Here is a 17,799-nt window from a genome sequence, read left to right as displayed (position 1 = left end):
AAAAATATGAATTGCAGTTGGTCATTAGTGACTCCAACCTCAGGCATTTGCTGAGACTGGGTACAAAACTCTAAACAGAATCCAAGCCTCATGAAATATAACAGTGGCAAGATGGAAAGCCTTCTTTTTTTCATTTTGAATCTACCTTTTAGTCGGTACTTTTAATTTTTTACCAACCATTTTATAGGCTTGTTTTCAAATACATAAGCCTTGTCTAGAATTGGATCTGCTTCAGCCCATTGCCAAACAACATCACCCATTTATCTCTTTTAACCAATCATGCAACTGACAACCAAATCATATGTCTATTTGAACCTATAGAATAAGTTATTTGATTTCTAAGAATACCCCATCTCTCCACTTGATTGGCCTATAAGGCTATAACTTAAATGGCATAACAGCCCAATAGTCTTGTAACAAGCAATAAAACGATATACTTTTAATCAAGAACCATTGTATGTCTGAAACCAAGACCTCATACAAATTAATTTAAAACTAGGGAATCCATAACACCATTAACATACAAAGCATTGACTTTTCCCTTTAAGGAAAACAGTCCCCTGTATCCTTAAACTTATCAACATAAGGCTTGGCTCATTTGATTCCAGATGGGCTGCATATATGTATTTAGGCAAAACACCAGCATTGTTATTTTATTATATCATGAAAATGCCATATTGTTAAGGTCAAAAATCAAAATCTAAGGCCAAAGTATTACCAGACACTTACAGTGCCTGAATTTGGCCCAATTGATGGTGAAACCTTTCAACGTGGCCTGCTGCATGTGTATCATCACTTCGTTTGGAACCTTCTCTTAAACTCATTTTGCACAAAAGAGAAGGCACGGACATGAAGTACCCCTTTAAAGATACTTGTGAGATCTAATGTAATGTCCCCAATTACATATTTTTGCAATACTCTGATTCTTTTTGTGTTTTCTGATTTTTGATAGTGAAAATAATCTGGAACAACAAAGTAAACTTGTTCAAAATAAGTGGAGAATAAAAACAAGTACTCCAAACCCTCAATAAATTTTCAACTTATTTCCTTGATTGGATCAGAATTGCCTTACATCAAACAAGAATTTATTTTCAAACTCTAGCATATGCAAAATGAATGTAATTCTGCACTTACAATAAATCAGCTATTTGACAGTTAGGGGTACAGTTTGCAGGTTGGAAGTTGAAGCGGCTGGAAGTGAAGGTACAGCTGTATCAAAGGCTAGTGCACCCACTAAAACTGGCTGCAAGTTGCAGATCGCAGGACTATAAATGTCCCCAAAACCTGAATTACCATTTGTGCTGCTGTAGAGTTACAATCAGGTCTGCAATTGCAGCAACAACCCTCCAAAAATGAATTGAACCAACAGTGATGAAAGCTGATATATGACTGCTGCAGGGACACAAATAGGCGACTGGAAACAGTGCAGAACAGTTTGCAAGATGACAGAACTCTCCCTAGCTGGCTCCTGAATGTAGACCTATAAAGTCCTGTTTGCTCCACCAAAAGACAAGTAATAAAAAAAAACCCTTTTCAAAATGCTGTAACAACTCTGGAAATTGATGGCAACTCTATTCCAAAATGGCACCCCAAACAATGATTGGAAAGGTGCAGGGCAGTTCCCAAAAATTGGTACCAAACCTAAGAATTGTTGATTGCCCACCAATGATGCCCTAGATCTGTATGACCACTCCCCCCAATGCTGGCACACCTATAATAAATGATAGATCAGCGCCCAAGAGTGTAGAAAGTCTGGAAATTGCAAGGTTGAATCCCACTCCTTGCAAATCTTTTTCACCTAAATTAAGCTCCAATGCAACCCCTGTATGAGGATGCCCTAGGAGGAAATAAGGGTCTGTCCCCAATTTCAACAATCCTTGGATTTCATCCTCCCAAACCTCCAAACCACCAAGGGTTTTTATCCTTGGTTGTGAATTCAAACACAAATGCTCCAAAGTGAAGAATGCCAAATTGAAATCTAGATACCAAATGAGGCTAGGCACCCTCTTTTTATTTTTTTTCCAATTTAGGCCGTTCATTAAATTTCCTTCGAATTAGTATTCAAAAATAGTTTTTTTTCTTAATTCTATTTTTAGTATTTAAAATAATTTTATTTTAATAATATTATTTATGTTGCCCCTTAAAGAAAAAATTACTAGGCCCCACTTAAAATAATGTTTAAATTTATTTACCTTGCTTTATCCTTCAACCTATGAGAAATGGATAGAGGCTAGAGGTCTTCTTTGTGGCACTAATTCCAAAAAGGGGACATGACAGTCTACCCTTCTCGAAATTGCTTGCCCTCAAGTGATTGTGGCTTGGAATGATCATACAACACCTTGCCCAAGCTATGGATCATGATGTAGCACATGTAGAATTTGGATCCCCTACCTATCAAGTGAAGCAACTTGGGCCAATAAGTACAACATTGCTCACCTTCATAATCCACAACAAAAGTATGCAACCTTTGCAACTTAGGAGACAATTTGGCCAATACATGGGCACGATCCACAACACAAACCTCTAAAAATCCTATGATGTGATACCACAGAGTCTCCTTCCAATCCCAAAAGGATGAGATAAGGGATGCAACTCACTCTCAAGAAGATCCTCTTTGATTTAATATTAAACTCCCACAAAACCAAAGACTCCCACATGTAATCACCAAAATGTTTTTGTTGCACCACTTGGCTCCTCCTATGTGATGAAGAATCTGGAACACTTATTAGAGCTTCATAATCAAATCCTTGAGTTCCAAAGGACCCTTCAATGTTGTTGCAAGTTGTACCTTCCTAAACATGATCCAAATCAGACCGTATGTAGGCAGAAAACAAATCACAACAACCAAAAATGACCTTGAATCTCCACCAAATCAGTAATATGGTGGCTGAAATCACTGTCCCCAACAACTAGAACCTTCCCCAAACATCACCAATTGATAAGACCTTCCTAAAATGTGCAAACTTGCAACCATTCATGACTGATAACAACAGTTCCAGCAACCTGCCAATGATATGACAGCAGCAAAACTGATATTCCCTTACAAAAATCAAGGGTTTGAGCAGTGTAGAGGCTTAAAATGCTTCATTAGTAATTAGAAACTGCAGACCCCTCTTTCCTATGACTGTTGATTCCTGCAAAACCAATTGTATAAGTGTCATTGAAGTGATGTGAGGGCTGATACTGATTGTGACAACAACATTGAAGCTGGGATTATGGGGCATGGCTGTCCCAAGTATGTTTCCTCCCTCCTCGAGTGGTAGGAGATCATTGACAATTGCTCTCTTCCTTCCTTGTGGGCAGATCATTGCACACCCTTCCAAGTTTGATGCTACCTCGTCATGCATACACTGCACCACTCTGATTTTGACATAAACTTATCCCTCTTCTATATTGCTGTTATAATGGTTAACTTCGTCTCCACGAGTTCCTTTCATGTTGCCCAAGTTACACCATCTAAAAAATGGTCCAGCACAGATCATATGTCGCCGATTGGTGAATGTACCAGTCATACCTTGCTCTGGATTTCTTCCCAAACAGCACTAAAGATGTGGGATTATTTGCATTTAATGATCTCAAGAAGAGAACCCTCTTATACACAAGATTCAACCAAGAGAGTTTTTCCATATCATGGCTGTAGCACTGCATTCTCTTACTCAATATCAGAATTGTAATGACTAGAAAATATCTTGTACTAGCTGCAAACACCTCAACAAGGATAATAGGTAGAAAATGCCTCCATCATGTGATAAAAAGCTTCTTTATGTCTGCATATTGAATGTAGCAAAAGATGGAAATGTTGAGAACAACAATTTTGCAATTTGAGGCCATACTTGTAGTGGTTCTTGGTTTATGCAAGTTGCAACCAACACTCCTCCCTATTATGTTAGGTTGATAACTCTTGACAAGAGAGTGCTTGTTCACCCCATATGATCATGAATTATTGTACCTTCATGATGCTAAGAATGGTGAAGCCATCTTGGGATAGCTCATCCTTCATGAATCCTCCAACCTATGTGTAGCTTGATAGCCAAAGCACCATAACACACTAAGTCAAAAAATCTCTAATATCAAAATGACATCCAATTTGATTACCACCTTTCCAAGTCAAGCAACTCGTTTTCCTAGTAGCTTGTTCCTTGTGAGATGTTTTTTGAGCTGTGAATTCTCCCCTTAGACCATGGAGTGTGTCAAGCATCAAAAAGGTCTTCAGATGTAGAATTAAGTTCCAAGGAGTAACTCATGAACTGCAAGTATTGAGCTCCTACAACTTTACTAGAACTTGCAACATATCCTTGATGATTCTTCATTGACTTTCTTTCTATCTCAATGAAAGAGATAAAGAATCCAATAGTACATCAAAGCCTCTATCCTCATTGACCCTCAAAAGATCACTCCAATCCCATATACAGAAACAACATTGAACTTGAATCAAAGTGGCTGCATGTGCTATGCTTCAAATTGTATCTTTGACTCTATTTCCCTTATTAGAATGCTTTCCATGGTGACAAGAATTTTGCAATGACATAGTAGGAAGTAACAACTTTGAACTATGATCATTATCTTCACACCTTTAGCTGCAATCAAAATGCTCATCCGTATTTGCTAAAACAGATTGTTGAGTTACCCTCAACACCTCCATCTTTGTGGCTCAATACTCCCAACTTGGCACTAACCAAAATATTCTCCTCAAATACATATCTAAACACAATGCTACTCTGAAAATCAATCAATAACTCACCATGTGGAAGTTTGAAGGATAGTTCATGGTTTGGCAAATCTTACTTCATCTAGATCTCTTCGCCTCAGACAAGTGAAGTCCTTTCTGCCTTGACTTCATTAATATTTTGTTGCCACATGCTATCATTAGAAACCAATAAAACATCCTCTACTATAAAAGAATCCTTACCTTCACCCCCTACATATTGTATTCTTTTTGTTCTTCTTGCTTCCCAATTTCTTCCTTAGCCTTCTCTTTTGATTAGATCTTTCATCTTTCTTCATCTGTAGTGATTCTTCTCCCTTTAGTAAGAATGTGAGTTGGAAGGGTCTAGCCGCAGAACCGATTACAGTTATGTGTTTTCTGTTGTTCATGTTTATTGAGACACTCCCCTTTCCTGTAGGTGTCTGTACTTGTATGGTAGCATTCATGTTCTACATTGTTTGCAACATTTGTGTCATAATTGATTCATTTGCAGCTGTACTTGAATTAGGAACAAGATTCTTTGACTGGAATGCATCCACTATTAGCATAACCCACAGGCTGGCAAGGTCTAAGTTTTGATACCACTGTAATGTCCCAATTAAGTACTTTTTTTTTTGTGTGTTCTTTTTAATTTTCGATAATGAAAGCAAATTGTACTAGCAAAGTAAACTTGTACACCATAACTGGAGAATAGAAACAAGTACTCCAAACCCTCAATAAATTTTCAAACTATTTCCTTGATTAGATCAGAATTGCCTTGCATCAAACAAGGGTTGATTTACAAACCCTAGCATCTGCAATGTAATTCTACACTTACAATAGATCAGAAATTTGACAGTTAAGGGTATGTTTGCGGACTGGAAGTTAGGGCAGCTGGGAGTGAAGGTACGGTTGTATCAAAGGCTGGTGCACCCCCTAAAACTGGCTGCAAGTTGCAGATTGCAGCAGTATAAAGCAATGTCCCCAAATGCTGAATTACCACTGGCGCTGCTTCAGGGTTGCAATTAGGTCTGGAAATCGCGGCAACAAACATCCAAAAATGCATTGAGTTGACAGTTATGAAAGCTTATCCAGAATTGCTACAGGGAAACAAAAAGGTGGTTAGAAACAGTGCAGAACAGTAGTTTGCAAGGTGTCAAAATTCTCCTTCTGCTGGTTCCTGAATCTAGACCTAGAAAGTGCTGGTTGCTCCACCCAAAAAACAATAATATCAAAACCATTCTCAAAGTGCTGTAACAATCCTTGAAATTGATGTCAACTCTATCACAAAGCAGCACTCCAAACAACGACTGGAAAGGTGCAGAGTAAATCCCAAAAATCAGTTACCAAACCTGAGAAATGCTGATTGCCCACCAATGATGCCCTAGATCTGTATGGCCACTCCCTCAAATGGTACGAAATTCACCTCCAATGCTGGCACGCCTATAGTAGATGATAGATCAGCACCCAGAAGTGCAGAAAATCTGAAAATTGAATGTTGAATCCCACTTGATAATATCAAGTCATTTATTTGCAAATCTTTATCGCCCAAACTCCGAAATCTTGCATGAAATCACCCAAACTCAGCTCTAATACAACCCTTCTGTGAGAACGTCCTAGGAGGAAATGAGGGTTTCCATTTTCATCCTCTCAAATGACCAAACTGCCAAGGGTTTTCATTCCTGGTAATTCAAACACAAATACTCCAAAGTGAAGAATGCCAAATTGAAATCTAGATGCCAAATGGGGCTAAGTGCCCTCTTCTTGTACTTTCCAATTCGAGCCCTTGACTAAATTTCCTTTCAATTAGTATTTAAAAATACTTTTTATTTTATTCTATTTTTAATGTTTAAAACTTTAAAATACTTTTTATATTAATATGCGTTTAAAAACCTTTTTTATTTTACTAATATTATTTAAATTGCCCCTTAAATAAATAAAAAATACCAGGCCCAACTTAAATATTATTAAAATTTATTTTCCTTTGCCTTCCCCTTTAGCCTATGGGAAATGGAAATAGGCTAGAGGTCTTCTCTATGGCACTAACGAAAAGGGGACGTGATGTCCAAGAAGGCAAAAATAATGTTTTATAATACACTGCTCCCATTTTAAAGTAGATGGGACATCGTATATGCAAGCACCACCTTTCACAAGCACCAAAGGAAGATTTTATGATTTCATAAGAAAAAACAGTCCGCAACCACCATAGTGACAAGAGCAATGGACAAATTATAAAATGAGTAAAAATTTGGGATGACTTTTGAGATATTTATAGATCTCCAATCTTCATGTGGAATTACATTTTTTAGTATTCAACATTCTTCTATTTTATTTGCATCAAATTCAATCAACTATTAGCCCTAAGATGAGCCTTCTAAATTTTGTTTGTTCTTTTAGTTTGGTGAATACTAAAATGTCAGGAGCAATATAATACATCTTTATTATACGTGAGTGAGTGGACTGACCCCTTCTGTTGTGGACACCCTCCAAGAACATCTGCATGGAGTCTTCCTATGAACATCCTATGATCCCATAAAATGATGAGTTGATATAATCAGATGTTAATTTGATAATTATTTTCATGTCTAACGGGTTAGTCATTGATGTTATTAAGTCATCAATGATTGTCCTAACATCAAAGTATTGAACAGATTTGTTATGGCAGATTGTATGCATACTCTTATTCCCATGGAAGACAATTTGAAATAATGTAAGGATGCTGGCGGTGCCTTATTTGAAAGTACAAAATATAAAAATCTTGTTGAAACTCTAATGAACTTGATGACCATGAGGTCAGACCTCTGCTTTGCAACCAGAATGATATCTAGATTCATAGATGAGCCCCAATATAGTCACTGGCAGGTAACAAAACATGACCTTTGTTATCTTATGCGTACAAAGTCTATAGCCTTAAATGTTGTCACAACAGGAAATTCCAACTCATTGGATATTTTGATGTCAATTATAATGGATGCGTTGATGACAAATGTTCCACAATATAGTAAACTGTGCGTATGGGTTCAATTGCCATAGCATGGTGTTGTGAAAAGCAAGTTACGGTAGCAAACTCTTGAAGCAAATCTGAGGATATTGCAGCATGAGATGCTTCCAGAAAATGGTATACGTGCAGCAAATCCTTAAAGATTTTTATATATCACATCTGGCAACTGCTCCTCTTTGCATAGATTGTTAAAATGCCATCAAAATGTTAAAAATCCAGTTTTTCATGAAAAAACAAAGCATATGGATGATGAATGTCAAATATTATTGTCTAAGTCTTAAGAATGTTCATGTCAAAGAAAACGCTAGAGCCCACACACTGTCCTACAGCAAATAAGACAGCTGACATCTTAATAAAGCCCCCTCACAAATTAAAGTTCACAAATTTAAGGAAACAACTTGGTGTTTGTCCAAAGAGTTAACTTTTTCTCATCAGTGGGTAAGGCAGGGTTGAGGGGTGGAGGTGGGAAGCAGGGGGTTTGTTAGAAACTAAATTGGATTATTGGCCCATAGTTTTAAAGGGTCGTGCATCTCCTTGTGAGATACACCCTACTAGGTAGAACTTGGTAATAAAAGAATTAGTCAAATGTCTTGTAATAAATATGGTTTGCAATAAACAAATTTCGCAATAAGTGAGTTTTCCCATGCAACCAACCCAGTTGGTTGAACTGCTGGGAAATGCCAGGTCTTTAAGCTATTGAGTAAAGCCTATGTCCAAAGAGAGTTTATGGAGAATTGAAGCTACCATATGGCTATCCTAGCTAGTTTTCCCTTTGGTATCCTAGAGCAAAATGTTAAAAGCACCACAACAGATCTAGAGTTAGAGTATAGAGTGACTTATCACAGTCTTCCTTTCACCAGTTGTTTCTTGTACACAAAAGATTGACCTGTAAAAAATTTAATTGTAAGAAAAACATTCTAAGAACATATTTTACCAAATTTAGTTTTTTATAAAAGTTGCAAGAGAACAAGAGTGAATATCTACTGACTTTATTTTGCAGCAACGGATATGTTGAACGGGAAACCTTCACTTGAATATGTTACAAGGAAAATAAATCTAATGATATTTTTGTTATATAGTTATATTGTAATACCCGCTACTGGAGACTCCATTCTAGTTTATGTATTTATCTGGCATGCAGACATTATATATGGTTGTAAGTTTTCGTATTGGTTTATCATGATTGATTCTCTTGTTTCAGTTTCAACTCAACTAACATAAAGTATTAAAGTTTAAACATCATAGAAAGTCAAACAATTCTATATCAGACAGCCAAAATAATTGAAGATTAAACAAGATAATCTAATAGATTCTCTTGAAGATTAATCAAGATAAACATTATATATGGTTGTAAAATTTCGTATTGGTTTATCATGATTGATTCTCTTGTTTCAGTTTTAACTCAACTAACATAAAGTATTAAAGTTTAAACATCATAAAAAGTCAAACAATTCTATATCAGACAGCCAAAATAATTGAAGATTAAACAAGATAATCTAATAGATGCCCAGTAGAAAATGTTGAGACTAATAAAAACTTTTAAAAAAATCCTCAGTCTGCATCAAATAAATTCAAAGGCATTCTAACAGATTCATCTAACAACTTGAAGAGCCATCACAAAAATAAAGATTTGAAAATGTACATAATCATTCCTCAATTTTATTTTCATAAATAATCTACTGTGTGCATGGGTTTTAATTTTCAGAAATTCTCATAAACATTGCTTATAGAAAATTCACAATATTGCATTCTCAGATCTATGAGTAGGCATTTCATTCTTATGTGCAAGTAATTAAACTGAATAAATAGTAATCTGCACCATGCATGGAAATAGCAAACAATAGGATGCACCATATATCTCTTCCGAATTCACAAAGAAGTATGTCTGCTGTGAAAAAAATTAACAACTCTTCACAGAGCCTAAAATAATACTAATATCCTTTTTCTACCCAAGTATCCGGGACACTGGGACACATTTCAGCAACTGGATTTTTTGAGACCATTTTGGGGGATGGTAGGAGATGGATATATATATATAATAGAATCATTCATCATACTGACATATACGTTATAGAATCATTAATACACAACAATCTTCATGTTATCAAACGTTGGATGCACTCTTGTGGATACTTAGTCTATATACCTTCATTGAAACCCCAATAAATTGCTCAAAGCATGTCTTCTTTGGTAGAACATCGGTTTATCATAAACAAAATTGTTCATAAGTGAGTTCACCCATGTAACCAACTCGGTTGAACTGCTGAATTTTGATGGGTCTCTTGGATATCATGCCAATTCGATGTCCAAAGAGGGTTTTATGAAGAGTAGAAATTACCCTATGTCTATCCTAACTAAAACCTATGGTATCCCAGAGCAAAAATTTAAAACTTAAAAGCACCACAAGAAATCTAAAGTCTAGAGTAACTTATCACAGGCTTCCTATTTCGAATCGTTTCTTGTACACAAAAAAATGAGCAGTAGCAAATTTACTATTTATAAAAATATACTAAGGAAGATATTTAAGCAACTTTAATTTTTTATAAAAGTTGCAGAAGAAAAAGAGTGAGTCTCAACTGATTCTTGTTGATATGTGGCGACTGATCATGTTGTCAGACTTAAACCGACCTTTGTAACTAATTAATAAATAAGTAGCTGTGGAATGTGAAAAGCCATGAGATTGTAATTTGTTCTTCATTGGATAACAGAAGAAAGTGAACAGCTGTTTCTCTATGGATGTAGCCCACATTGGGTGAATCACGTTAAATTTGTGTTGTTGTGAATTGTTATTTTGCTTTTTTATTCTGCACTAAGTTGCCAGTCCCAAGCTCGGGTTCAGGTTCGAGGTTCAGGTTCGCGAGTTTGAACAAAAAAACTTGGGGGTTTTGGGTTCATTAGTACAAAAAAATATAAAAATAAAAAATATATACATATATGCTGTAGTAGTTAAGTTCAAAATACACCACTATGCTAATAGTCAAATAACATAGCAAAATACACCATCATATTAAAAGTCAAAACTCGACTGTCATGATGTATATTAGCGTTTTAGTTCAAATAACATAGGAAAATAGTAAATACACCACCATATTAATGTTTTAGTTCAAAACATAAATGTCAGGTGTCAACAATCAGCCATCACTGATCAAATATCATATAGGTTATCAAAAAAATCATCATCCTCCATATGCTGTGGTAAATTAGAATAACCGCAAACAATGCCATTGGGAGTGGCATTGGCAGCGGTACTAACAATTAAGTTTGTTTTGGTAAATTGTTAGCTTCTATAATTGATGGTGAGGATGCCACCAAGACTAGTATCTGAAGTAGCCTGTTTTCCAAAGTTTTTATCTATGGTTCATTGTTTAACTATTTAACAGATTTAACTAATTCTGACAGTCCACACACTACAATACACTATCTATGGCCTGTGGGGAGTCTGCTTTTATCAGGGCACATAATGTTTCCATTAGCCCTTTTTACTGCTTCCTGGATATGCTTTTAGGAAAGGGTTGAAGAAATCATATTTATGAGCAAAGAAGTTCTGTTTTTCATTCTATTGTGCAAAAATGATATAGGTTTTATCTTTATGGTGTTTAAAGAGGTCAAATTAGGGTTGGGGTGGTCGGATTTGCCTTTTTGGCAAAAAAAGTAAAAAAAAAATTAACATTTTGGTCAAATTCTCCACGGGTCCCTTGAAAAGCATCAATATTCTTCCCGGGTTCACAGGGCCAAACCCACAGGCTGTGGGCCGGACCCTGTTCGAACCCATAGGGAACTGGACCCGGGGGATCCCCCTGCAGAACCCGATAACGTAGATTCTGCAATATAATTAATATAGTTTATTGCTCCAGTCTTCTTGAGCCCTAATAGAAACAGATATGTTACACAAGAAGTCTTGACCCCAACATGTCACTAGGATTAGAAATCTAGTGTGCTTTTTTTTAGTATTTAGCTTAGTATTCCAATATCAGGAACTTCATTTTACTTTTAAGTATTTATCTGGCATGTGGACATGAAATGTGATTCTAAGTCTAACCATCCACCATTAATTTGGTTGATATGGTCATTAGTAATCTAGATTTTATACAAAATATTTAATTTAATCATACTCGTCACTATAATATTCATAAAAAACTTGTCCCAGCCGTTACTGGGAGGCAGTTTTTAAAATTAAGAATGAACATAGATTTCAGGCAATCCCCATAAGTATACTAATGCAGAACTTCCATATTGGCTTCTCATGGTTGATTCTCTTGTTTCAATTTTAACTAAACTCGCATAAATATCATAGAACGCAAAATAATTCTCTTTCAGACAGCTTAAAAAATCAAAGGTTAAAAAAACCAATCATAATAGATGCTCAGCAGAAAATGTTGATACTAATTAAAAGACAGTACTGTCATTCTGCATTAAATCATATCAGAGGCATTCGAAAAGATTTATCTAACAACTTGAAGAACCACCATAAAAAAGAAATATTTAAAAATGTATAATGATTCATTCTTCATTTTAATTTTCATAAATAATCTACTGTATGCATGTATTTTTACTTTTCTAAAATTTTCCCTCATATACATAGCTTTTTTCAAATTCCAAATATTACATTTTCAGATCTCTGAGTCGGTATTTCACTTTTTATGTGTCACCCATTAACTCTAAACAGAAGTAATCTGCACCACATGTAAATATCAAACAACATAATGTATCATATATACCTCCTCCAGATTCACAGAGAAGTATGTCTGCTGTGAAAAGATTTGACAACTCTTCAAGAGGGCCTAAATTAATACTAATATCTTCTCGAATTGCAGCATGTGGGCAGCCTCCAGTTTCAACAGCACGAATTCTTTCTGCAGGAAGAGCGCCATGTTTCACCAAGAATTCACCATCTTCTTTGGTAAAAATATCATTTGTTACCTGAAGAGTTTTCAAAACTTTCAAATTACCACCCATCATGGACAAACGCGTGTACATAATTATCTTTGAAAAAGAAACACTAATTTGACACTATTTATTTGATCTTGTTTTTCCAGATTTTAGTTACATTCATGATTCAGAATGCTTATTTTTTCTAACTTGGTCCCTCTCTACTTACGACTTCACTAAAAGTATTGATTATTAAAGGAGGTTGTAAGATGCCAACCTTCTACCACTTCAAACTCTAAAGATAAGCATTCAAAAAGCAATTTTACAGAGTTCATGAATCTAAACTTAAAGAATGTGTGGCTGGTAGATCCCACACAGAACAACCATACATACACAAAAAATAATCGATGCCAACATGGGTAATCTTTTAACAGCAAAAGAATGCATATAGCACTTGCAGGGGTCATGCGTTCAGGAAAATCATATAAAGATGCTAAGGCAATCATATCTTGTATATATTAATGGACTTCTTCACGTTTTCAGCATTCATTATATAGTATATATCTCAAGTGTCTCTCTTACCTAGTAACTACAAAGATAAGATCACATCTTCAATGGATAAACATGTATTTACTATACAAATAAAAGAAAACCTTGTTGCAAATTATGTATGTAAAAGGAAAACTACATGATATGGAAAACAAATTATTAATACATACTGCTGCAATGCTGTACTTGTCTCGCAAGGCCTGACACAGAGCCAACATCAAAGCGGTTTTCCTACATGTTAAAAATCAGTAGAAAGAACAATTTAGAAAGGAACATCCAAGCAAAGACAATGCACTGTTTAAAGTAAGAGAAAACACTCAATCTCTAGTTGGATATTACAGCTTCAAGTATTAAAACCTTCTCGCAATCATTATATGATGAACATGGTTCTTGAGGTAATAGAAAATCATTTGAATTTGGAACAGGTTTTACTTTGTTGTCATTTTTCCACTCAAACCCTTACTATCAAAACCACCTAAAAGAATGCATACTGCTTCCCTCCTCTTTCCCACAACACTATTCCCCCACCACCCTCCAAAATATTACAGCTTCAAGTATTAAAACATTCTCTCAATCATCTTCTGATGAAAACTGTTCTTGACGTAATGAAAGATAATTTGAATTTGGAACATTCTTTGTCATTTTTCCACTAAAACCCTTACCATCAAAAGCACCTAAAAGAATGCACACCGGTCCACTCCACTTCAAAACTTTCCCTCAAACTGCACTAAAAAATAAACTGTAGAATTCAAGATCAGGGATTTGGCACAGAACTCTTGAAACATACCAACAAGTGTAAGGATAAATGTAATTAGTTCAAGAAGAGTAGCTCCCGTTAAACCCAAAAGGTATATGGAGAGGCCAAGAAGAATGGCTACCATTGATGATGATGCAGCAAGTCAAGGTTTCTGTGTTGCTGTTGACAAGATATATAAAGAGCACTATAATCTTCAGTTCAATTGTAAATGGTTACAAGGATACATCAATATCAATGCCATTAATCTAGATGAAACTTCCACTGATAAGAAGAGTGGCTACCATTGATGATTATGCAGCAAGTCGAGATTTCTGTGTTGCTGTCGACAAGATATATACAGAGCGCTATGATCTTCAGTTCAATAGTAAATGGTTACAAAGATGCATCAATATCAATGCCATTAATCTAGATGAAACTTCCACTGATTCTCCTAGATGAAGACCTAGTTTTGCTGGATCAGAGTGCAAAGTTAAGAGGCAGGGAAGTGCCAGAACAAAAAACACAAGTAGATACTATACCATTAGATAAGGGACAAAGTATAGAATAGCATTCAGAACTCTTGGACGTGGGGCAAAGAAATTTTTCATTATGAGCACTCTTGAATCTTATTTGACTTTGTGATGTATAAATTATATTTACTGTCATGGTACATCAAAATCATTATATTTTGAACATTTATATCATGCATTTCATTATTTATTGCTTTTTAAAATGAACTTAACTCTATTTTGATTTTCTATTTAGTTAATTTGAGATGGAATGAAAACCCCCCAATTTTTTGTCTGAAACTTGCAATAAACTTGTGCATATTTTAATTTGTCAAATCTTTCATTGAAAATTTGCCAAGTCTAATTCAGGCTTCTAGTCTTCAACTTGCTGAATCCAAGATAAGTTAGATTATTATAACTATGGTTCTAATACAATATACACTATAGCTCATATTGACCATATTCTTGTCTAGATTTCTATTTCAAAAAAAATCAATACATGTTCATTCGACATACACATCTTGATCAATGATGGAATTCAGGAGTATCATGGATGAAGAAATAATCTGTTAAAAAATACACATTACGTAATTCTAAAAAATGTTGAAAACACATACAAGATAAATAAGCTTCCAACATCAATACTGAAAATTTGAAGGCACTTCTTAAAAAGCTGGAATGTGCAAATTCTACCAAATTGAAACCCCAACAAGCAGTAACAAAAAGAAAAACTTAAAATAGTAAGAGATCCTGCTGAGAAACAGATGACAGAGGAGCCCCATGTAAAAAATACAAGAAAGCAAGTGCCTCTGAGAAAAATTCAACAGCCTTGCAGGCTTAAAAATTGAACAATGTCCATTTATCAAGAATATTACTATCTCGCATGATTTAAACTGCCACAATATTCAATTTTTTGTGAATAGAAGGCTTAACTGAGTTACTCTTCAAGGAATGCTTGTGCACTAGATTAAGAAAGACACACAGAGAGGGGGGGTGTAGGCTTACCGAATTACTCTCCAGGGAAAGAATGCTTATGCACCAGATTCTATGGAGGAAGAGAGGGAAATGATGCCTATGCACCAGAGAGAGAGAGAGAGAGAGAGAGAGAGAGAGAGAGATAAATGGTATAGATTAAAATCAGGGATGATTTTGAAGAGCAAGAAATTGGCAATATATAATTCTGAGTATAAATCCAAAACTTCAACACTTGCGAATAGTTACAATCTAGCCAAAAAAAATTGAATAGAACGCTTAACTGAATTACCGTCCAGGGAAAGAATGCTTATACATCAGATGAGAGAGAGAGACAGAGAGACAGAGACGGAGACGGAGACGGAGACAGAGACAGAGACAGAGACAGAGAGACAGAGACAAAGACAGAGGCAGAGACAGAGACAACTTTTCAATTTTACATATGAAATGTGTAGATTCAAAATCAGGAACGATGTTAAAGAGCATGAAATCAACAATATAGGATTCCAAGTATATCCAAACTTCAACACTTACAAACACTCACAATCTTACCAAATTTTTACAGCTAACCAACCAAACATGACAATCAGACACACCAATACCCTGCCCATAAGTTGTTCCTGCAATGTATATTAATACTTTTACAAAATTGCAGTGCATATCTAATAAAAAGATTTCATAAAATTGAATGCTGAAAAATAAGTTCTAGTTACTAACCCAGTGCCAACTGGACCACCAATGCCAATAGTAAAAGCTCGATCCTTAAAATCTCTAGTGGCAAGTCGACGTGCCCTCCGAGTAAAATATCCTGGGGAATACAAAGGCTCATGTGAATGGGGAGCCAACCCATCATGGGTGTGATATTTTTTGCCATCAGGACCGATCCATGATGTAGCAGCTACTGCATCCCTGAATTACATAAAGGGTAATAAGAATAAGAAGAATCTCAAGAATAAGTATAGTTTAAAGTCGATACTCTAGTGAACTTCCATGCAATTCTTCTTCATGTCCTTTTGTGTTGCATCAACAACATATAATCACACCATGGACTACACACAAAAAAAACCAAGAGGATAATTTCTACAGAGAAATACACCTACATAACTCATGTTATTAGGAGATTTCTTTACAAGTAGCAATATCCTGTTTTCAATGGGCGATAGTTCCCATCCTTTTATAAAAAGTAGCATTCCTTAAATACTTCCTTGTGCCGCACTCATTTTCTTGGGGTTCCTTATTTTCTACAAAGAAATACACCTACATAACTCGTGTTATTAGGAGATTTCTTTCCAAGTAGCAATATTCTGTTTTCAATGGGCGATAATTCCCATCCTTTTATAAAAAGTAGCATTCCTTAAAAACTTCCTTGTGCCACACTTATTTTCTTGGGGTTCCTAATCTAATTGTAATAAAATGATATTTTCTGATGCAGGGAGGGGGGGGAAGGCACAGGTCAATCTACAGGAAAATTTTAGAAAAGAATAAAAGGCATGCAGGGGCTTTTTTATATTTCAGCATCATTCCCAATAGAGAGGCAATTTAAAAATTTAAAGCAGTCTATGACAATGGTTTCTGAATCTGATTTATCTTTACTTATGTCCATGTAAGGACTGTAGATGATAAGATAATAAAGTACTCAGAAAAGAGAATTTGAAATTGATAAGGGTTAGAAAGTGATAAGAAATATTATGTTGGCAGCTTCTTGAATATTTTCCAAAAGTATATATGATTTGAATATCCAGACATAAAGTTAGCTGTTCCCAACTGCAAGATCTCACCTGTTAGTGGGTTTCCCTCAACTCGGATCCTCTAGAGTTCTATATAATTGCAGCATTTTCTCTCTATTTCCTAATTTTCGTTTGGGAAGTGTATCTGTGCACAGATTATAAAAGTTTTAAGGTGTACTTCCTCGTCATTTTCCAATTCAATTGCTTGGGATTATTAATCTAATCCTTCTATTTTTAAAAGTGCCTCTATGTGCAGATCACAAAGGTAAGTTTACCAGTTCAGGTTCGGGTACATAGGTAAGGCAAAGAAATGCAGGTGTTGGATACGTTTTGGCCACAACCATACAAACTTCATTCTTCCTATCGACAACACCACTATGAAATAGTGGGAAAAAACTTCTTCATTATAGGAATATAGAGCAGCAATGGCAAAGAAAACTACAAAAATAATTAATATATACATATTTTACTTTTATCCTTTAAACTAAATATAATAAACAGAACAATCATAAAAATATATCACATACAGAATACAAAGCCTTCAACCATCATCAGGTATAGAGAGACAGCTCAGAATCTAAGAATGCAAAAGTTTACATACATTGAAAAAGACAACCTGAAATGGGAAATATAGTTAAAATCTTTACTATGGAAAAACCCATCTGTTTTCTGTAGGTGCAATCTAGGTTCTACATTTGCTGCCTGGATTTGCACAAGTACGTCCATGGAGTTACCCAAATGAATCTCTCCCG

The 17,799-nt window shown here is 35.4% G+C and overlaps 1 protein-coding gene across 1 annotated transcript in view; it reads right to left on the bottom strand.

Annotated features, from left to right (window-relative positions):
* Positions 1-17,799, bottom strand: part of LOC131071864 (urease accessory protein G) — a 35,188-nt gene that overhangs the window by 16,151 nt on the left and 1,238 nt on the right. Inside the window, exons 2-4 of the mRNA XM_058007832.2 lie at positions 16,038-16,229; positions 13,274-13,334; positions 12,404-12,605 (exon numbers count right to left, since the gene is read on the bottom strand). Of these exons, the coding sequence (XP_057863815.2) occupies positions 12,404-12,605; positions 13,274-13,334; positions 16,038-16,229 (455 nt within the window). The remainder of the gene's footprint in view (positions 1-12,403; positions 12,606-13,273; positions 13,335-16,037; positions 16,230-17,799) is intronic.

The sequence above is a fragment of the Cryptomeria japonica genome, chromosome 1 (genome assembly GCF_030272615.1).
Source record: "Cryptomeria japonica chromosome 1, Sugi_1.0, whole genome shotgun sequence".
Lineage (NCBI taxonomy): Eukaryota > Viridiplantae > Streptophyta > Pinopsida > Cupressales > Cupressaceae > Cryptomeria > Cryptomeria japonica.
This window is presented reverse-complemented; position numbering and strand designations above follow the sequence as displayed.